The 24070-nt window shown below is 39.3% G+C and overlaps 1 protein-coding gene across 2 annotated transcripts in view; it reads right to left on the reverse strand.

The window, feature by feature from the left end:
* LOC145342301 (fibronectin type-III domain-containing protein 3A-like) overlaps positions 1-24070 on the reverse strand; it is a 179385-nt gene that overhangs the window by 55819 nt on the left and 99496 nt on the right. For both annotated transcript variants that reach the window (XM_080187760.1, XM_080187759.1), the window contains exons 3-4: positions 8532-8607; positions 4101-4177 (exon numbers count right to left, since the gene is read on the reverse strand). In XM_080187760.1, the coding sequence (XP_080043886.1) occupies positions 4101-4177; positions 8532-8607 (153 nt within the window). The remainder of the gene's footprint in view (positions 1-4100; positions 4178-8531; positions 8608-24070) is intronic.

The following is a 24070-nucleotide window of genomic DNA, read 5'->3' on the forward strand; positions in this document are numbered from 1 at the left end:
CATTAATATGTTTCACTTTTGAAATATTGGAAATGTTGCTTTGAAATTTAATATTTGAGTCTAAACCTTGCACATTCCTATCTAAAGGGCAGCAGGAATTGTACCTGCACCACATGGACTGAAAAGGTTGAAGAAGTTGGCTCACCACCAACTTCTCAAGAGCAACCTGGAATAGGCAATAAATGCTGACCTCACCACTGAAACCCATATCTCAGGATTTATTTTAAAATGCAGGGAAGAAATTTGCACAAGTAATAGGATGCATGACCAAGCAATCTATTTTGATAGTGTTGGTTAACGGTGAAAGCTGATTATAAGACTCATGTTGATTTTTGAAACATTGTTATTTTTTATGTTGAAGTTCTGGAGTGGGGCTTAAACCCATCAACTAGAGGCAAGAATGTGGCAAACTGATACAATGGCAGAATTATCACACATTACTGATGTAGTCAAGTTGCTTGAAACTGTGCAACTTATACAATCAAAAAGCCAAAATTACAGCACAAACCTGGAGACCAACGCTCCAGTGTTTTATTATAAGATAGCCATCTGAAACAAAAGTTTGAGCAACACACTTCATAAATTATCAATGCCAGTGGACTGAGCAGTTGGGTGACTGCCTTGCAGTTTCGTCACTGCCAACTGACATAGATCTTTAACAGCCATCCAAAAAACCCTGAAATGAGGGGGTTTGTACATTGCAGCTTATTTTAAATACATCCATGACTTCTGTTCCTATGCACTGATACTAGAAGAGGGTTTTGAAATCAATTTAGAATCAGGTCCTCAAGAAACATTTTAAACAATGCTGCAGTATAAATGCAATGAGCATGAATGCATTCCCACAGAATGTCATTGGGTTAAAAGATTGACAAAATTAGAATAAAACAAACTGCAGCCAATCAATAGATGTGAATTATCATCTATGCAAAAGGACAATACACCAGATCATTCAGGTCAGTTGCATTTCTTCTGATTATCTTGAATTTCAGGATTTTTTCATAATTCCATTTGTTTTCCCTTCAACAGCCATTATATTTAATGTTTAGATTAAGCAACTTATTTTTTCCCAGCCTCCTGAGGACTTTTAACATGTTTCTGCAATTTTATTTTCATCCCAATGAATTTCTTCCCTTTCTCCTTCCAGGAAATATCTTTGCTCACCGAATGCAAAGGAGTAGCAGAGCATTTGGTAAGGTTCACACAAATATTGTGCATGATCAATAACCAGTTCAATTGCCACGGCGGGTGAGGAAAATATTTCTGTTTTACAAGTGTCACAGAATCCTTCAGATCCAGCTGACAGGCTTTATTTGAATGTCTCATCAGAATGACACAAAATTCCTGCCAAAGCAGCACTCTGTACTGCATTACTTCGTTGATCTAGATTATGAACTTAAGTCCAGAGGTGGACCTTGAACATACAATCTTTTGACACATGAGTATGAAAAATCACAAATGTGAGTGCAAGATAAATAATGACAATCCAGAAATAGTCATTTAAGTGAAACTGGGCAGCATGGTGGCACAGTGGTTAGCACCACTGCCTCAGTGTGTCAGGGACCTGGGTTCAATTCCCTGCTTGAGTCACTGGTGCAGTGGCCATGCTAAATTCTCCCTTAAAGTATCCGAACAGGTGCCAGAGTGTGGCAACTACAGGATTTTCACAGTAGTTTGCAATGTGAATGTAAGCCTACTTATGACTAATAAATAAGCTTTAACTACTCATATTTCAATATTATGAGTTTATAAATGGAAGTATTTATATTTTAGTCAATGACTACTGAGTAGCTCAAGGAAAAGAGCAGTAACAGTTAAATTTCGTAACATGGGAAGTTGAACAGGACAAATTTTAAACCCAGCCGACATCACGTTAGTTCTAAGCCTTGAGGAGCAGGATCAAAGAGCAATCAATATGAAAGCAAGGTGTCATTAGATTCCATTTCTAATTAGCAAATCAGCTCATCGGATTGTCTTTTTTTTAAGCTGATGGCATGTGTCTCGAACTCAAACGGACGCGAGTTCAAGACACACTCCAGAGGCTTGAGCACAAAATTTAGGTTGCAGTGAAGGTACTGTTAACGGAGGCATTATCTGCCCTCTCAGGGCACATGGAGTCCATGGCACTATTGAAGAACATGGGAATTGTCTTAGCGTCTTGGCCATTATTTCTTCTCTAAGCATCATCAATAAAACAAACTTTTTGATCATTATAAAATTGCTTCTGTGGGATGTTATTGTATGCTAAGTGGCTACTGTATTTCCTACACTGCTACTGGCACAACACTTCAAAAGTTTTCAAATGATGTAAAGTGCTTTGAATATTCTGAGGGTGTTCAAGGTGCTTTTGACTGCACGTCTTTCTTTCAGTGAAAATACTTAATTTCTGAGCTGCAGGCTCCACTTCCCTGAACGGTGAATTTGTGTCAAGATGCAAATTGCGTAACAAAGGCCCAATTCCCCCAAAATAATTCTTATTTTTTACCTGGTTTAAAATCCAAAATGGAGTTTCACAATGAAAACTGATGGGTTCAATGCATGATCATGCTCACTATAAAAATGGAAAGCTAAATCAATGGTTTAAACAGTCTCTTCCCTCAAATAACACAGTCAGGAACTAAAGAAATTAATTTCCTATGGGTAAAGTGGATGTTGCCAAACTACGAGATTATTAGAGAACACAAATCAGAGAACACCCTTAACCTCTCAGCTTAACAAGTTCTAACTATTTCTATGGCAATTGAACAGGACATAGAGTCTTTGACTTTGACTCGAACTGAGCAACCTTTGTTTCCACACCCTCCAGTTATTTCTTAGGTAAACAAAGCATAACTAAGAAGTACACACAACTCTTCCTTTGCACTTTCCCACTTTAAAAAGCAGGTAAAATGTTAATTGGTTCTCAGTGAATGAAATTTCCCTAAAAATCATCTCAATTTTCTTTGCAATCAGGACTAAGTACAGGTGCAGATAACTTTTCCTTAGGAACTAACTGTTCTAGATTTAGTGAGACCTCACCTAATGAGTAGGGACATCATCAAAGAAATATTGGCGGGGTGGGGGGAACAAGAGTTTGTTTTACAGATTCTTGACAAACTTTTGAGTGCTCTGTTTGGAAAGTGCATACAGATTAGCGAGGTGTTGAATTTGCTGCTGGGATAGAAAGGGTCGGTCAGAAAAACTCAGGATTCCAAATCTGTTATGCTGTAGTTTCGTCTTGAATACTCCAAATGTGTTAGTCTGGATAAATCTTCCCTCCGAAAGATTCCCAAAACCAACCACTTCAACAATGCCTTCAAGCATCTGCTCAACTTTCTGTAATATTCAGTATCAACTTTTTTTCCAGCTTTGCAGATAAGTTAAAGGCACCATATAAATGCTAGTTTAATTACAAAGAATGGCTGCTGTACTTTCTTCTTTAGAACCAACTGAACTCATGAATCTCCATTTTTGATTCCATAATATATACAACACTGGCCTAAATGTAAAGAAAGATAACTTGAGAGATGATTATTTTCAAAGTAAAGTACAGTCCACTTCAAAATATTACTTTTTTTTTCCACTTACAGGGAAACCAATGACTGACAGCTCCTTTGTGAAACAGAGAAACAGTTCACTGCTAGAAAATTACAGTCGCATTGGTGTAAACCAGAGATATTCTGGTTACTCACAAATTATTTAAATATACATTATATTTATATTGCACCGATGGTTGATGTTACTTTATACCTTTTAATTTTATTTTGAAAGATTCAATTTTTCCAAAGGAACTCTCTAACTAAAGCCTTCATCAAGTGTTAAAAACATGTACCACCATGAAATAAATAATTGAATAAGAGCTTCACTCTTATATTATCTTGCTCTTTCCATATCCAGATGTTACTTATTTAAATATGAATGAAACATTATGATTCCCCAATAGAAGAGTATATCCAGTCATAACAAGTTACTTTACCCATATAAAAGTAGCCCACTTTTGCAAAACTGACAACAGGTTTCTACTTTCAATCTTTAACTAAAATCCTGCTCGTGTTTCTGAGAGTTTAAATCGGCAGTTGTCATTAGATCTTGCGCACTAAAGTACAGGGAATGTACAGTACCTGTGAGGCATAACCAGGAGGCACATAAATTGGAGGCATTGAGCCATTTGGTGACATCATGGGAACATGAGCAGGACCTAAAAAATAACAAATCAAAGCAATAAAGAACTGCATTTTTTAAAGCTCCAACACGTGGCAAATCAAATTTATTACATTCAATAGTAATTCAAACTTATCCTAAAATCCTGATTGCTCTCTTGTGTGTACTACACAAACATGCATGGATAGATGCTGGGTGAGGATACTATTAGGTTCAGCTATAATGCGTCCCTAACCCCCATAGTTCCCCAAACCCCATCCCTCAGGCCAAACGGCCTACCAACTCACTGCTGAAATTGAAAGAAGAATAGATGGTTGCTATTGGTTACCATAACTTTCTGGATAGAAAGAGTAAGGAACAGAAATTAGCAAATAGGAAAGTCAAGTTCTGGCACATTTTAAATTTTCCACTGACACCTTGGCTGCTGATTCACCAAACAGTTGTTTGTCATCCTGTTTCATTAACAGGATCCTGGAATGGTTGGAAAAACAACAACAGGTCCTTGAGTTTGTGAACTCTGCAACTGTAAAACTGATAACCTCTAGCCACTGCTCTCTCATGCAGGCTTTTAAATTGATGCAACTGGACCTAACACATTTCAATGAACCTCTTCAGGGATCATTTCACAAAACACTGTGGAGGAAGTCTATGAAAAAAAGCAGGCTTCATCTGCAAAAACTTAACCAGAAAACTGCACAGCTAATTTGAAAGCATATTTTCTAATGAATTGAAGATCATAATTAATAGCCTGACTGATATATTACTGCATCCATACAAATTGTAGTATTAACAGAATATTAAAAATTACCTCAGCAAATGAATAATGAAAAGCATAGGCATCCATAATTATGTCACAAAGGACAATATGTGGAAGAATTGTATTTTCAGAAAAATATTGCTAATCTACAAAGCACTCCAAACTCATTTTAACGAAGTGATTATATTTTCTCGCTGTTTCAGGCATACAGCCAAAAATACTTACTTGAGGCCGCGTATCACACATTCTTTCAAGAAAGGTAATATAACGCCAGAAAGAGAGATGGGCTTAACAGTTGCCCCTTGATAGTAAGTCATGTTAAAAACTTATTTTCTACCAGTATTCTCATCAGCTTTTTCACAATGTTATGCAGATGTACTTCACAAGATAGTTATGTTTTAAAATGTCTCCTTTAACTGAACGCAACACAGATTGTACCAAAATGGGGTGGAGGTGAAGTGATATTAAACACTGCTTGCTCAGGGGGCCCCTGCTGGTGAAAATCACATCTGGAAGACTTAGGCTAAGTAGATCAGGTTTTGAAGAACCCTGGAAGCTTCAGCCAAGCATCAAAGGAAGAAGTGAGCCTGCTGGACAGTCAGGAGTGAATTTGGACTTGTTCCTGTAATGCTATACGTGTGCCAGCAAAGTGGCACACAACAAAAGGGGTTGAGAGACATACCTCGATTGCATTAGTCAGTTAATGTGAAAGTACTTTTTCTTTAGTTTCGTGCATTAGTTGCCTGTTAAGTAATGTTTGGTCAATGTTTTAGTTTGTTCCAGTAATAGTAATAGTCTTAAAATGTGAAATTTTGTCTTCTGAGTGCTTTCCACTGATTTCTGGGAAATTCTTTAAGTAATTGGTCTTGTCAGGGATTGTAACAATGCAAGCTTTACTTAATGTAGTGATTTTATTTTCAAAAATATTTTCATTAGTCTACAAGGCACAGGAGCAGAATTAGGTCAGTCAGCCCATCAAGTTTGCTCTGCCATTCAATCACGGCTGATATTTTTCTCATCCTATTCTCCTGCCTTTTCCCCATAACCCCTGATCTCTTTATTAATCAAGAACCTATCTAGCTCTGTCTTAAAGACACTCAATGACCTAGCCTTCACAGACTTCTATAAGCAAAGAGTTCCACAGATTCACCATTCTCTGGCTGAAGTAATTCCTCATTTCTGTTTTAAAGGATCATCCCTTTAGTCTGAGGTTGTGCCTTCTGGTTCTTGTTTTTCCTACTAGTGGAAACATCCTCTCCACGTCTACTCTATCCCAGCCTTGCAGTATCCTGTAAGTTTCAATAAGATCCCCCCTCATCCTTCTAAACTCCAACAACTACAGACCCAGAGTCCTTAACTGTTCCTCATACGACAAGCTCTTCATTCCAGAGATCATTCTTGTGAACCTCCTCTGGACCCTTTCTAAGGCAGGCCCATCCTTCCTTAGGTCTGAAACCCAAAACTGCTCACAATACTCCAAATGGGGTCTGACCAGAGCCTTATACACAGCCTTAAGTACATCCTAGCTCTTGCATTCTAGACCTCTGGATATCAATGCTAATGCTGCATTTGCCTTCTTAACTGCTGACTAAATCTGCACGTTAACCTTAACAGGATCTTGAACAATGACCCCCAAGTCCCTTCGTATTTCTGATTTCCTAAGCACGTTCCCATTTAGAAAATATGTCTATGCCTCCATTCCTCCTTCCAAAGTGCATAACCTCACTTTTCCACATTGTATTCCATCTGCCACTTCTTTGCCCACTCTCCTACACTGTCAAAGTCTTTCTGCCACTCCCCTGTTTCCTCAATATTACCTGTCCCTCTACATGTATTTGTATCATTTGCAAACTTAGTACCTTAGTTCCTTCTTCCAAATCGTTAATGTATATTGTGAAAAGTTGTGGTCTCATCACTGACCCGAGGCACACCACTAGTCACCAGCTACCATCCTGAAAAAGACCCCTTTATCCCCACTCTGCCAGTCAGGCAATCCTCTATCTATGCCAGGATCTTACCTTAACACCATGAGTCTTAACTTATATAACAGTCTTATGTGGCACTTTGTCAAAGGCCTTTTGGAAATCTAAATAAATTACATCCACTGGTTCTCCTTTATCTAACTTTCTTGTTACCTCCTCAAAGGACTCTAACGGATTTGTCAGACATGACCTCTCCTTGACAAAGCTGTACTGACTCAATCCTACTTGATCATCCACTTCCAAGTCTCTGCGATCTCATGTTTAATAATGGACACTAAAATCTTGCCAATGACCAAAGTCAGGCTAACTGGTCTATAATTTCCCGCCTGCTGCCTCCCTCCTTCTTAAACAGCGATGTAACATTAGCTATTTTCCAGGCCTCTGGCACTCTCCGTCTCCAGCGATTCCTGAAAGGTCACCACCAATGCCTCCACAATTTCCTCAACTAACTTTTTTAGAACCCTGGGTCTAGCCCATCTGGTCCATATGATTTATCCACTTTGACCTTTCAGTTTCCCCAGTACCTTCTCCTTAGTGATGGCTACTTCATTCACCTGTGCCCCCTGACTCTCCTGGGACTCTGGCATTCCACTGGTGTCTTCCACCGTGAAGACTGATACAAAGTAACTATTCAATTCCTCTGCCATTGCTTTAGTTCCTATTATTACTTCTCGAGCCTCATTTTTCAGAGATCCAATGGCTATTTTAGCCTCTCTCCCATATTGAAAAAAACTCTTCCGATCTTCTCTTATATTACCAGCTAACTCACACTCACATTTCATCTTCTCCCCCTTACTGCTTTTTTAGCTGTCCTCTGTTTGCTTTTAAAGGCTTCCCAATCCTTTGGCTTCCCACTAATCCTTGCCACTTTATATGCTTTTTCTTTTGCTTTTATGCTGTCCTTGACTTCCCTCGTCAGCCATGAATGCCTTGTCCTCCTCTTAGCATGCTTCCTCCTCCTTGGAATGAATTTCTGCTGTGCTTTCTGAATAACTCAAAAACTTCAACCGTTGCTCTTCCACTGTCTTCCCTGATAGACTCCTTTTCCTATCAACTCTGGCCAGTTCCTCACTCATGTCTTTGTAGTTATCTTTATTTAATTGTAATATCGTTACATCTGATTCCAGCTTCTCCCTCTCAAACTGCAGGGTAAATTCTATCATATTGAGGTCACTGCTCCCTAAGGGTTCCTTCACCTTAAGTTCCCTAATCAAGTCTGCCTCATTACACATCATCAAATCCAGAATTGCTTGTTCTCAGGAGACTCTGTCATAAGCTGCTCCAAAAAAATCTTAGACATCCCACAGATTCTTTTTCTTGGGATCCACAACCAGTCCACTTGCATATTGAAGTCCCCCATGATTATTGTAATACTGCTTTTTCTTATACTCCTTTTCTGTCTCCCGATTTATTTTCTGCCCCACAACCTTACTACTGCTAAGGGATCTGTATATAACTCCCATCAGGGTCTTCTTACCTTTGCGGTTCCTCAAAGATTCTATGCCTTCTGATATCACTTCTTGCTATCGATTTAACTTCATTTCTTACTACCAATGCAACCCCACCCCCTTTGCCCATCTGCCTGCCCTTCCGATAGGACACATTTCCTTGCATATTTAGATTCCAGCCCTGATTCCCTTGCAACCATTTACCTTGAATACACTGAATGTGACCATCTTCTGTTCTGATCGTGAATGTCTCTCCTGGATTAACTTGCACCAATATAACCTGAAAATAAAGAGGTAAAACAGGAGTGTATTACACACAAAAAAGACAGATGCCAATTTCTATCTTTGTGCTATATATTCTTCTCCATTGACAACTGTATTACACACGTTAACATTGAATATAACCATCAAGTTATTTTGTATAAAAATGCCACTTTTCGCTTTGGTTTAAATACATTAACATCCAACATATTTATAGGATACAGTTTATGTTACCATATATTTTATGAGAATGGCAGCAAATGGAAATAGTAATCCAGAGCCTGGGCTAATGATTTTGAGGCACAAGTTCAAATCCCATTATGGTCGTTGGAGAATTTAAATTCAGCTAATTAAAGAAATTTAAATAAAAAGTTAGCATCAGTAGTAATGGCCAGGAAACTACTAGATTGCTATAAAAACCCATTTAGTTCCTTCCTGTTCTTTAGGGAAGGAAATTTGCTTTCCTTACCCGGTCAGGCCTGTTTGTGACCCCGACTCTCAGCAATGCGGTTAACTCTTATCGGTCTCCTGAAATGGCCTCACTGCCCCCACCACCTTCTCAGCAGCAATGCCCTCATCTCAAACAAATCAAAAAAGAGTAGTGGATTGATTCCAGGGAGTACATTGTATTTTTCTGCTGTTATCTAATTGGGTGGACTATGTTTAATGGAGGAGGGTCAATATACAACTTCTTCACTGAGCCATACAACAGCATTTAAAAGGAAATCTTGGGGTTATGGTCTTGTTTGGGCATGATGAGAAACTGCATTCACTGCAGGGAGGCCCAAGAAGGTGGCACACAGAATCCAATTTACATGTTGATTGTCTTGCAGAGGATTTCTGGAATATCAGAACTAATTTACAGTTTGACATTCATACATTTTTTGTTCAAGTGTCTAGGATAACAAGTGTTTTGAAGACAACTAGAGCATAGTGCAGAAAATATGAACTGAGAGAGATGCTGACATACAGGAAAAGAAAAAATACACAGCAACGGAGAAGAAAAATTCTGAGCGATGACAAAATTAATGAATTACTGACTGTGCACGCATGTATAGGAGTGATGTGAAGAGGAGGAATATTTTATCCCCCCACTTATCCTCCTCAAATTTCAATTCCATGCACCTTCTATAATCAAAGGACCAAAATGTTATCTCTAGCCACTTTCAAAATTCAATTTTTCCAACTATCTTAAAGTATAAAGACAGATAGTTAATGATATCAACTTTAGGAAGATGGGATAAGATTAACTAATTGCAAACAGATCAGACAGGGTCATTTTAAACCAGACAACACGGTCCTTCCGCCACATCCACCCCAAATGTCAGGTTACTAATTTTTTAAGGCTAATTCTTATAGTGCCAGTTTAAAAGGTAGGTTCTGGCAAAGTTAAAACAAAAGTATGCTTGCCTCTAGAAACAAGTACGAATAATCACTGAAGCAATCCAAGTTATATGAAACATTTTGTATTTGTTGCCAGAAGTTACTTCTTGTTCTGACGAGATGTTCTTTTTAAAACACTATTGAATGCCATGCAATTTTGGCGTTCTGCGACATTTTATGAGTGTAGTCCTGTATTTCACATTGTCCCAAACAGGATAAACATCCTTCTAACATTCTCATAATGCACAATGGATTCCAATTCAGTACGCTTTTTAAAAAATACATAAAACAGATTATAAGATAACAAATTTATGCAACATTGTATTATTGCATGAATTTATTTAGCTTAAGAAAACAAGGCTAGAACATAGAAACAGGAGGAGGCCTTTCAGCCTGTCCAGCCTGCTCCACCATTCAATATGATCGTGGCTGACTGAACTCAAATTTATTTATTTATTTTTTTTTACACACTGTATCCTATAAGCCTTTGTATTATCAGAAATCTGTCAATCTCTGCTTTAAACATACACTATGACTGAGCTTCTATAGCCCTCTGGGGTAGAAAATTTAAAAAAGATTCACAACCTCTTGCATAAAGAAATTTCTCCTCAGCTCAGACCCGAAACATCTCCCTTGCTTTGAAGTTGTGATCCTTGCTTCTAAACTCCCCAACCAAGAGTAATATCTTACCTGCATTTACTCTGTCCTATTCCTTTAAGAAATGCATTGATTTCAATGAGATCACCTCTCTTTCTTTGAAGCTAAGAGAACACACGCTCAGTTTCCCAATCTCTCTAAGACTGACCCACCATCCCTGGAAGAAGTCTTGTGAACCTTCATTGCACTCCTTCTACAGCAATGATAGGCTACATATATGGTGAATACAATTAAATATTTGCTCAATAATGACTAATCACCCAAAAGGTTTGATTCTCTACATTTTTAAGTATTAACATTTTGTGCTTCCAAACTAAAACCTTCAACTATTTAATTCAGAATTGTATTATTGCAGCAAACCAAACCAGATTTTTTTTCCCACCAGCACTGAACTGTGTTGATTTTAGAACTAAACAAACATCCTTTTAAAACAGTTCTATTGACAAACAAATCCTTGGACATCAACAATGAACATCTGAATACGATTACTGTCACTAGAGAGGTAATGCTTGACAGACTAACGGTGGACAAGTCCCCAGGACCGGATGGAATGCATCCCAGGGTTCTGAAGGAAATGGCAGAGGTGATAGTGGATGCCTTAGTGATTATTTAGCAAAATTCACTGGATTCCAGGGAAGTGCCAGAAGATTGGAAAACGGCTAATGTTACGCCGCTGTTTAAAAAAGGTAGCGGACAAAAGGCAGGGAATTACAGGCCGGTTAGTTTAACGTCTGTAGTTGGAAACATGCTTGAATCCGTCATCAAAGCAGAAATAGCGAGGCACCTAGAAAGGAATGGTTTGACACAGCAGACGCAGCACGGATTCGTTAGGGGGAAGTCGTGTTTAACGAATTTATTGGATTTCTAAGAGGATGTGACTAGTGCGGTAGACAGAGAGGGACCGGTGGATGTGGTGTTTCTAGATTTTCAAAAGGCGTTTGATAAGGTGCCTCACAAAAGGTTACTTCAGAAGGTTAGGGTGCACAGAGTTGGGGGAAAGGTGTTAGCGTGGATAGAGGATTGGTTGTCTAATAAGAGGCAGAGAGTTGGTATCAATGGGTGCTATTCTGATTGGCGGTTGGTGACTAGTGGAGTGCCGCAAGGATCGGTGCTGGGGCCTCAGCTATTTACCATTTATATAGATGATCTGGAGGAGGGGGCTGAGTGTAGGGTGACGAAATTTGCTGATGACACAAAGATGAGTGGAAAAGCAAATTGCGCGGAGGGTGTGGAAAGTCTGCAGAGGGATCTGGATAGGCTGAGTGAGTGGGCGAGGACCTGGCAGATGGAGTATAATGTTCGCAAGTGTGAGGTTATCCACTTTGGCAGAACTAATAGTAGGATGGATTACTATTTAAAGGGCGAAAAGCTGCAGCATGCTACAGTGCAGAGGGACCTGGGGATCCTTGTGCATGAGTCGCAAAAACCCAGTCTGCAGGTGATCAAGGCGGCAAATGGAATGCAGGCCTTTATAGCGAGGGGGATAGAATATAAAAGCAGGGAGGTCTTGCTGCAACTGTACAGGGTACTGGTGAGGCTGCAGCTGGAGTACTATGTGCAGTTTTGGTCACCGCACTTGCGCAAAGATATTTTGGCCTTGGAGGGAGTGCAGAGGAAGTTCACTTGGCTGATACCAGAGATGAGGGGGTTGGACTATGAAGAGAGACTAATAGACTGGGTCTGTACTCATTGGAGTTTAGAAGGATGAGAGGGGGGGCGGAATCTTATAGAGATATATAAGATAATGAAGGGGATGGATAGGGTAGATTTAGAGAGATTCTTCCCACTTAGAAAGGATAGCAGGACTAGGGGGCACAGCCTCAAGATAAGGTGGCAGGGGCAGTTTAGATTGGAGTTGAGGAGGAACTTCACTCAAAGGGTGGTGAATCTCTGGAATTCTCTGCCCATTGAAGTAGTGGAGGCTACCTCGCTAAATATATTTAAGTCACGGGTAGATAGGTTTTTGACAGACAAGGGAATTAAGGGTTATGGGGACAGAGCGGGAAAGTGGAACTGATCCACTTCAGATTAGCCATGATCTTATTGAATGGCAGGGCAGGCTCGAAGGGCTAGGTGGCCTACTCCTGCTCCTATTTCTTATGTTTTTATGTTCTTACAACAGAACAAAATGAGGTAGTTTTTAAGTGAATATGAACGCTTCAGATTAAAAAGAAGAAAGTCCATTTAAGGGAATCATCATAAACAATTATCTTCTGCTGAATTCAGAATATAAAATAATTTGCTCCAAAATACCCCATGCAGTTTTTGTGTGTGAAGAACTAAATGCACAATTTATCAAAAATTACTACTCCTAGTTCAAAATACTATGCCTGAAGTAGGAATTTGTATGCCTACAATAAGCAGGTAATATAAATAATGTGTAGCTGAAATGTTATGAAATTCATCCACTATTTGCTGAGCTTGAAGGTTAGTATTACTTTTAAATCCTGCAGCAAAAGTCTGCTGGAAGGTTCATTCATCAGTATAGCAGATGACCAAATCATATTCCATTTCTCCTGAAACATTTCATGCTGTGCAGAATGAAAAATACCATTTACATTAAACAGCCTATACTGCATAGCTCTACCATTTTTCCCCAAGTGTCTGTTAGAGAATGCAATCTTGTTCTTTTAAGATTAAATGCAAAACACATTCAAGGATACTTGAGGAAATGGCAAACAATGGTACTGTCATTAACTCCTTCTCCACAGATCACTTCCTATCAAAATTAATCCAGTTGAAATCCATTTCCAGCCATTGTCACCATGACAACTAGGACAATAGAAAAACCCTGCAGAATCTGTCACAAAATTAAAGAATTGAGGCATAGCACAGGCAGTAGCTACACTTATCTACTAGACTTTATTATTCTGTACTTCACTGAACAAATTTGCGATGCAAGAGAATTCAGCTGCAAAATGCGGTTGAAACCTCTTGTTTTCACCATGACAACAACTCGTAGAAGACAAAACCTCAGTCAAACAGATGCGGGTTTTGTACTACAAGTTAACTCTTTTGTCCTTCTATCCTACAATCAAGTCCCTTAACAGTCAGAATCAGAATGTTAAGATGCATCATTTATATTCAGAAATTGATTAATAGCCTAATTATTGCATTTGTTGCATTAATCACATACATGGGAAGAATTAAAGCAGGAATAGAAATAGTCAATGCACCGTATTTATATGCTCTCATTTTTTTGATTAAAATACTTTATACGGTAAGTTTTTGAGTATTGAAGTTAACAATTCAACATACCAACACAGGTAGGAAACACCCAAATCTGGTGCAGATGGACGAGGAGAGAGTGGGTTCCCGGACACGCGTCCTTTGTTTGAATAGAGGGGAGTACGGTAGGATGAGCGAAGAATTGGCGAATGTGGACTGAGGGAGTGCGTTGGAGGGAGGGTCTGCTGAGGAGCAGTGGAGGATCTTTAAGGAGATCTTTCTTGGTGCTCAGCGGAAATTTATTCCAATGGTCAAAAAGGACTGTAGGAGGAGAGGTAATAAGCCGTGGATAACGAAGGAGGTGAAGGAAAGTGTTAAATTAAAAGCGGAGGAATTTAGAGTAGCTAAGAGTAGTGGGCGAGAAGAGGATTGGGAGAGGTTTAAATGTCAACAAAGATTGACAAAGAAGTTGATAAAGGAGGGTAGGAGAAACTATGAAGCTGGGCTAGCGCTTAATATAAAAAAGGATAGCAAGAGTTTTTATAAATATATAAAAAGGAAGAGGCTGGCTAGGGTGAACGTTGGTCCTTTAGAGGATGAGAAAGGGGACCTAGTGGTAGGGGATGGGGATATGGCTAAGGTATTGAATAACTTTTTTGTTTCTGTCTTCACGGAGGAGGACGTGAATAATTTGCCGGGTGTTAGCGATGGAAAGGTGGTAGGACTGGAGGGTCTTAATGACATTACTGTTACTAGAGAGGCGGTGCTCGACAGACTGGAGGGGCTGATTGTGGACAAGTCACCAGGACCGGATGGAATGCATCCGAGGGTTCTGAAAGAAATGGCGGAGGTTATAGTGGATGCATTGGTGGTTATTTTCCAGACATCGCTGGATTCCGGGGAAGTGCCGGAAGATTGGAAAACGGCTAATGTTACGCCGTTGTTTAAGAAGGGTGCCAGGCAAAAGGCAGGGAATTACAGGCCGGTTAGTTTAACATCTGTGGTAGGTAAAATGTTAGAATCCGTCATTAAGGAGGAAATTGCGAGGCGTCTTGAAGGGAATTGCTTGATAGAGCAGACGCAGCACGGTTTCATTAAAGGGAAGTCGTGTCTGACAAATTTACTGGAGTTCTATAAGGATGTGTCTAGGGCGGTCGATAGAGGAGAGCCGGTGGATGTGGTCTTTCTGGATTTTCAGAAGGCGTTTGACAAAGTACCTCATAAAAGGTTATTGCAGAAGGTCAGGGGACTTGGAGTTGGGGGTAGGGTGTTAGCGTGGATAGAGGATTGGTTGTCAAATAGGAGGCAGAGAGTGGGGGTCAACGGGTGCTATTCGGATTGGCGGATGGTGACTAGTGGAGTGCCCCAGGGGTCGGTGCTGGGGCCTCAGCTTTTTACCATTTATATAGATGATCTGGAGGAGGGAACCGAGTGTAGGGTGTCGAAATTTGCGGATGACACCAAGATTGGGGGAACGGCAAATTGTGCGGAGGGTGTGGAGAGTCTGCAGAAGGATCTAGATAGGCTGGGCGAATGGGCCAGGAAATGGCAAATGGAATTTAATGTTGGCAAGTGTGAGGTGGTCCACTTTGGTAGGAAGAATGGTAGGAAGGACTATTACTTACGGTGCAGAGGGACCTCAGGGTCCTTGTGCATGAGTCGCAAAAACCCAGCTTGCAGGTGCAGCAGGTGGTCAGGAAGGCAAATGGGATGCTGGCCTTCATAGCGAAGGGGACTGAATATAAAAGTAGGGAGGTCTTGCTGCAGCTGTATAGGGCATTGGTGAGGCCGCAGCTGGAGTACTGTGCGCAGTTTTGGGCACCGCACCTGCGCAAAGATATTTTGGCCTTGGAGGGAGTGCAGAGGAGGTTTACTAGGCTGATGCCGGAGTTGAGGGGGTTGAGCTATGAGGAGAGGCTGAATAAACTAGGCTTGTACTCGTTGGAGTTTAGAAGAATGAGGGGAGATCTCATTGAGACGTATAAGATGATGAATGGGATGGATAGGATAGAGGTGGAGAGACTCTTCCCGCTCAAAAAAGACAGTAGGACTAGGGGGCACAGCCTCAAGACAAAGGGGGGGGCGTTTTAGAACGGAGTTGAGGAGGAACTTCTTCACTCAAAGGGTGGTGAATCTCTGGAATTCTCTACCCGTTGAAGTGGTGGAGGCTGCCTCGCTAAATATTTTCAAGAAGCGGGTTGATGGGTTTTTGATAAGAGAGGGGATTAAGGGTTATGGGGAGAGGGCCGGAAAGTGGAACTGAGCCACGACAGATCAGCCATGATCTTATTGAATGGCGGGGCAGGCTCGAAGGGCCAGATGGCCTACTCCTGCTCCTATTTCTTATGTTCAAATTAAAACACAATTGCAATCTTTCTATCAGAACTTTGAATGCAGAAGTCAGATTCAAGTACTATTTTAGCATAACTAGATTTACAAACAGAAAGCAGGAGATACACATCTTCTGATCTTGGAGTATTAGCAAAATTATTAGGGTCAAAGTGTCGTGACTATCTGCAGTAGGAATTGATAAGTGGTTTGCAACATTCATTGAATTCGAGAGGACCACAAAGCTGGTGGAAAGACCTTTTGATTCAAAGCTCAGAGAAGGAGACAAAATAATTGAGTTCAACTAAGACAAACCTTACCATAGCGGATCACCAAATTTACTGCGTACAAATAAACAATCCAACAGATGGGGTACTGTTATATGAGACAAAAATTGTCAGGTTCCAAGAATTCATTCACCTTCACCCTAATTCACCTGTAACATGACTGCTCTGCTGCGCAATTCCATGTGCTACTTCCAAAGATGATCTCGGAAAGAGTGCTTCAGTAGTGGAAAATGTTAAATACTTTTTCCCAAGGAAAAGGCCTTATACAAACTGATACTGCAGTCCTCCTTAGCAACAGTATATAATGTAACATTAGGAATTTTAACTTTCTCTAGTATTTACAGAGTAGAGAAGGGGGAGATGCCAATAAAGTAGATCTGAAGGAGATTGTCACAGAATCAAACTCAGCACCTGGCAAGCTAATTTGACTCCACACAGCCCCAGCTCTTTGTAGGTCACACAGGCATTGGCTCAACAAATTTTATCTAAGATTTAATATCAGGATTTCGAACAGTTCAATTTTTTTATTACTGTTGCACCTGAAGCTTTGCTGTGTAAGTCCTGGACTGGATATAAATCACAAATGTTGAACTGCAATTCTTGTGCAGAATCCTAAACAGATGCAGCAGAAAGAGAAGCACTGGTGTCATTCAGTGTTTGGTAGGCAGTAGGAAAGTGCATGTTGTTACACAATACTTGGAAGCCCCCACTTCCCAACATTTTCTTCTTTCAGTTTCTGGAATGACTTTTTCTTAAATTTCAGAACTTGAATTTTAATAAAATGTATGTACAGGCATCCAGTGAAGATCCAATGGGCTCTCAAACCTCAATGTGGACCTCATCAGAAAGACTAAAGGTGCCAATCTCAGCTTAAGTTGCAGTCTTCGGAAGTAAAAAAAGTCATGTGTCAGGGTTTCCTTCTTGTAGATCACAGATTTATGTCATTGCTCAAACTCAATAGTCAAAATGGGTCAAGGGGTTGAAAGACTGCTGCACCGTAACTGACAGCTTCAGGGAAATATAGGCAAGTGGAAGTTAACTCAGAGAATTTGCCGCTCCTTCATAGGCTTTCTTGTTTACTCTTCTTGTCACCTTCCTTTCAGTTGCTCAAAATCTATAACGTTTCTAACTTTTTCCAGTTCTGATGAAAGATCAGACCTGAAATTTTGACTGTTTCTCTCTTCCATAGCTGTTGTCAAACCTAAGTATTTCCAAAATGTTCTGTTTTTATTTCTAATGGGAAGTTAAACAAAAGTAAAGAACATTCAGCTTGCCAAAAGCAAAGACTGTAACCTATTTTTACAAAATGTTAGAATATAATCAAACCACTGATATCAGTGCCAAAGGTCTCCAAAGGAAAACCTCCAAACAACTTCATTAGATGATAACATAAGCTGATGGGAAGAAGGCTGCAACTAACCACTCATTAAATTTTCTGTTGAAATATAGCTCCTTAAAGTAATTGCCATAGTTCTCATTAACCAAAAATAAATCACTGCTATGGTATAAAGAAGTAATTTTCTGTTAGAGACAGAACTGAAACTGGCTATATGAATATCCAGTTAAATTATCTTCAAAAATATGATGCTAAGATTAAGTACAATTTCTGAGGCCTCATGAGCACAAATTTGCAGAAAATATTAAACTGAGACCTGGCTGCCAAAGTATACAAGTTGCATTTAAATATATAAAAAGTATTGATCACCTGTACTTAAAAATTGGTATTTAAATTTGATCATCCATCTTTCAATATTTTCAGGATAAATGTTGATCCTACTTTGTTTAGTTTTGATTATACTACTTGTACTGCTTATAATGTATTCAAATCATTTAAAAAATTAGCATAGCCTGTTAAGCCTGTTTAAACTGTTGAGCAGCTATGAGCCACCAGTGCTTTTCATAATATTTGAATTCAGAGGGCAATGTAAAGGTTAAAATTGCAAACACCATCAAGATCACCATCATTTTACCTTTTCCTTACCAGATGGCATTGATTAGCTAACTGCCTTTCGCAAATATCTCAATTGGAGATAAGATCTTTAAATAAAAAGCATTTAGCTGTAGCACTAATCATTGGCTAAGAATACTGAAAGCTTTGTCCAATGATACTTTCCTAATTAAATAAAACAAAATTCTTCATGGCCAGAATAGTCACTACTTTTGATTATAGTAGTTCTGGGGAAAGTAAAGTTTTACATTCACACTGCAATACCACACAAATTAGAATTTCACAACAGCATATCATTAACTACCTGATAAAAGTATTATCTAACCAAAAAAATTATTTTTTCAAATCAAGAAACAAAGTTTTGTGTTATGGCTGTGGTTAAGTCAACGGCTGTATAATTCTCAGAACTGGTCTCACATTTACAAACAGCCTGGTATTCCATATCCCTTACAACTAAGACCGTGACTGATCGTCTCAACAACTTCTAGCCTCCCTCAAAACATTCATTATGTCATTTCTCAAGTATAATCCCAGGCATTGCATACTTGCAATGTTTTCTTCATCCATCTCAAGTTCTAACAATGAACTGCTTATGAGAAACAAAATCTATATTTATTTGCAAAATTGATTTTAGACTCATTAACAAAACATTCTCCCAGTCATACTTAACACAAGAAATACGTAGAAAGATCAGGTAGCAATGCAATGCATGGAGCTGCGATAACCTAAAATCTGGACTTCCATAACTGTGCAATGCCTAGGAGTTGCTATGATTTAAGTCTTAGCCAAACGTATTATTTGTGTGCCATATTCAGTTCAACAATTTCAAATTTCTTTCATAATCTCTTGCTGAACAATATCTCTAATGTGATATCACTTAGCAACTGAGTGATATCTTGCCTCAGCAATATCTCCAAGTTCTTTCACTCCTTGGTTCTTCCTCCCATCTTTTTTCCATTTTTAGTGGGCTTGTGCAACTCATGCCATCAAAAAACAAATGTTTCTCTCTTTCAACAAACAATGTACCTTAACAAAATCCACCATCGTTCAGTGAGATAACAATTGTGCCATTCTCAAATTTAGATTTATGAGGCTAATATCTCTATTGCAAACTGATTAGGAATTTTTCTGTTCTAATGGACAGTTTGCTTAAGAAAGTCAACAAACTGAAGATATTTTGACTATCAATCTCCTCTATTGAGAGTGTGCCTCCAAGTTTCGACATTTGAGTGGCTTTCACCCAAATATCCTAGCTTAGCTGGATTCTTGAAACATATCTATTGCAAGCACACTACCCAGTTGGCCAGTTCTGAGCACTGACCACAATATCTCACATTATACTCCATCTGTCACCTTGTGGCAAATACAATTAAGCTGTTTATAACACTTTGTCCTGCTCACAAATTACAAAACCTGGACACATTATTCACAGTCTCTTTGTCTAAGTTATTAACAAAGTTTGCAAACAGTTTAAATCCCAGGATAATCCTTGCTAGTTATGATTTTCTAAAATTCCGTAGGTTCTAGAACTGACCCAGCTGATCAGAAATGAACAACTTAGCACTACTATTCAAGAGAGGGTGAGAACACATGGAATTACAAGCCTGTGCCTAACAATTGTCAGGAAACTGTTTGAATTTAACTTTTATTATTAAGGGAGATTAATTCATACAAAAAGCCACATTATAATCAAGAGTCAACATGATTTAATGGGAAGTAAATCATCTTGACTAAATTTCAGTTTTTGAGGATGTAACGAGTGCTGTCGATAAAGGGAGCCAGTAAATTTAGTATGCCTGGATTTCAATAAGGCCCACAAAAACAATTAAAATGCAAGATAAGGACTCTGAGTTGGGAATAATACACGGACAATTCATTAACTGACAAGACACATATAGATATGAAGTATTTCCAAGCTAATCGGCTGCAACTAGTGACATTTTAAATTAGAATGCAAGATAGAATACAACATTAGACAGATGAATTACAGTGCATCACCTAACGTAACAAATAGGTTTTAAAATAATAAATCATCTCAAATGCATGTGGTTTGTTTTAATACAACTAAGGAAAATTACAAGATAACTTAAGGAATTGTTTATTATCTCCAACTGCCAGACAGTACACTGCAAAGGACTCTAAAGAATATAGGCTATTTGCCAGCATCATATTAACTCTAATCTTTGATATAGAAAGATCAAAAGATGCAACACTGTCAAAGATATCAATGTAATCATCCAGAACGTGACATGTTTAAGCCAATTTAAGTTACTTATTTGCAGGTCCTCTAATGGGGCAGCCAAAAATAGATAAACAGCTGATCTAGTGATAAGCATGATGAACTTTTGTCTATGTGTACACAAGAATAATGGTGAAATATGGAAGTTATTCATCCATCTTTGTTGTGGCAGGCAACGTGTAAAATCAAAATATCACCCATGGCAGGCAGGAAGGAATTGTACAGTGGCACTGTGGTTAGCACTGCTGCCTCACAGTACCAGGGACACAGGTATAATTCCAGTCCCGAGAGACTGTGTGGAGTTTGCACGTTACCATAAAAACTCTACAGTACAGAAAGAAGCCATTCGGCCCATCGAGTCTGCACCGACCACAATCCCACCCAGGCCTTACCTCCATATCCCTACATATTTACCCGCTACTCCCTCTAACCTACACATCTCAGGGCACTAAGGACAATTTTTAGCATGGCCAATCAACCTAACCTGCACATCTTTGGACAGTGGGAGGAAACCAGAGCATCCTGAGGAAACCCACGCAGACATGAGGAGAATGTGCAAACTCCACACAGACAGTGACCCAAGCTGGGAATCGAACCCAGGTCCCTGGAGCTGTGAAGCAGCAGTGCTAACCACTGTGCTACCGTGCCACCCAAGTATCTGCAAGGGTTTCCTACAGGAGCTCTCAGTATCCAAGTATCTGCATGGGTTTCATACAGGAGCTCTCATATCTTCCTACAGCGCAAAGATGTGTAGGTTAGGTTGAATAGCCATGGTAAAAATACATGGGGTTACGGGAATAGAGTGGAGGGAAGGGCCTGGGTGGGACACTTTTTCCAGAGTTGACGCAAACTCAATGGGCTGGATGACCCTTTTTTGTGCCATAGGGATTATACAGATTTTTAGAGAATCATACGTCACCCAGCAAGCACAGCTGCTAAAATTACATAAGAAGTTTCTATGACAGGAAAGAGATGCAACACTGACCTGCTAGTCATATACTAAAGCTAATTAACTCTCCTAAGCTAGATTCAAATACTTTTGCCACTGATTCAGAACTAACATTATTGTGCACAGCAATGCTTAAGAACACAACAGCATTGTAAGCTGACCACAGAAATATAATGGATAAAGGCAGCCACTAATTCGGAGTGAATTGCAATAGCCATTGTCACTGACCAAAGGAATTAAGAAAAATCTGTCACCTGTGCCATCTGCCACGTTTGGAGGATAAAACTGACAGATAAAACAAAGCATCCTGTCCCTGGTGTCAGTTGGTCTGGACGCTGTTTAGTATGTAATTGGTTTCCAATGTGTGATTTCATGATTTGATAACACTTGCTAAATAATACTGATTGAGAGAAGAATTATACTGAAAACCAATTATCAGTTGGGCTCAGTGTGGCTCACGTACAAAAGCTAGAATTTGCATGTATTCACACATAGGACTCTGACTTTTGCAGACAAAAGGGGCAAATCCATGCTTTGTACATTTTTCAACTAAACAAAAGCTTAGGGAACATCTATTTCCTGGAAATTCCACATGGCAATACCTTGACCAGAAGAGACCTGTCTGGTTCGAATTTGAAAAAGCTTGGCTGTTAATTGTTCTTTGGTGCGTTTTCCATAGCATCATCTATAACGGAGTCCACTTGGCAACCAATTAGCACTTTCCTCCTGCAGCAAAAATTGCTATTCGTATTCTTGTGAACTGTCCTGATGAGCACAGGACAAAAACCTTTTCTCAGCAATATTTTTCTTGTCCTCTCCAAAGACAAGAAGGTAAGGGTGGCACAGAGATTAGCACTCTTGTCTCAGTGCCAGGGACCAGGGTTCAATTCCCAATTGGGTAACTGCAGAGTCTGTGTGAGTTTCCTCCAGATTCCTCCCGCAGTCCAAAAGACATCCTGGGTAGATGCACTGGCCACGTTAAATGCTCCCTCAGTGTACCTGAACTGGCGCCAGAGTGTGGGGACTAGGGGATTTACACGACAACCTCATTGCAGAGTTAATATAAGCCTACATGTGATTAATAATGAATAAATAGATTAAGCTTCTTTGCAGACAAGGAAACTTTCATTCATGATAAGTCCAAATGATATTTCTTCAGAGTTAAAATGCCCAGCTTTGCTGCAGAAGGGTTTTCCATCACACAAATGGAAGATCCAGAAGCAGGTTGAGGTCCATTCATGACACAAAGGAGAAACAATTGTAACAAGTGTGGGCTCTGGCCTACACTATCCAAAAAGAGAAATACAGCCTTATAATTAGCACAGTTGTTTCAAAATCAAAATCCCTCAAAGACCTTAGCCACATTTATGTAGGACATCACCATCAATGTAATACTACCCAAACCGAGAATTCTACTGATCATAATTAAAAAAGGTCATTGGAACGCTTTGAACTTCAGCAGAGCCTAGAACTAGGGGACACATTTTAAAAATTAGGGGGGTTCCATTTAAGACAGGTGAGAAAGGGCTGTTAGTCTGTGAAATTCTCTTCCCCAGGGAACCGTGGAAGATGAGTCATTGAATATATTCAAGGCTGAGTTGGATAAGTTTTTGATTGACAAGGGAGTCAAAGATTTTGGGGACAGAAAGTGAAGTGAAGTTGCGGCCACAATCATGATCTTACCAAATAATAGTGCGTGCTCAAGGGGCTGAATGGCCTACTCTTGTTCTTAATTTGTGATTGAATTATACCTTTTAATTGTCATTAAATTTCTGTTATTCTCTACAAATTTTTAGTACAAGAGCACTATAACAGCCTTCATTGGATTTAATGGCCTACAGCTTACTGCACATCTATAATTTGCAAAAAGGTCAGAAACTAGTAAACAATGCTACATGTTTACCAAAGCAAACCAATAACTGAATAATAGAATTTTATATTTTCCATCTAGATATTTTCAAGATGTATTTTAGACCACTCATAGCTAAGCATTTGTCACAGAAGTCTTTACTGACCTTTAAACCTAGTCAAATGACTTTGGGAGTGAACTAGAGAATAAAAACAGAACAACCCATCATGTGCTTTACCTATTGGAAATTAACTTGAATCTCTGCAAGATTCTCCTTTCATCTTCAAAAATGGTAGTGGGTCAATCTGACCCTGTTTTAAAATATTAAGCAAATTTATAAAACAACAAATAATATGTGTGTATATACTTGGAATGTGATGCTTAGTGCTTCCAAAACTGTTAACCATTATATTGGATTTATGGTACAAGAAAGAGTACAGCTAGGTAGGTATTGATTATTTGACTGGATTCGAGTAACTGCTACCAGCTAAAAAACAGAACATAATATTTGGCACAATAACTACTTTGACAGAAATATTGTGATACAAAACAAAGTATTTAGGCAGATGTAAAACAGGTAATGCAAAGTGACTGATTATACATTTGGGTTTGAAAATCTGGCATCCAATTGGTAATGCATTCTTCTGAACTGTTAACTCAAGTCAAGTTTGTTT

This window comes from Carcharhinus amblyrhynchos, chromosome 4, assembly GCF_965287045.1.
Source record: "Carcharhinus amblyrhynchos chromosome 4, sCarAmb.v2.hapA, whole genome shotgun sequence".
NCBI lineage: Eukaryota > Metazoa > Chordata > Chondrichthyes > Carcharhiniformes > Carcharhinidae > Carcharhinus > Carcharhinus amblyrhynchos.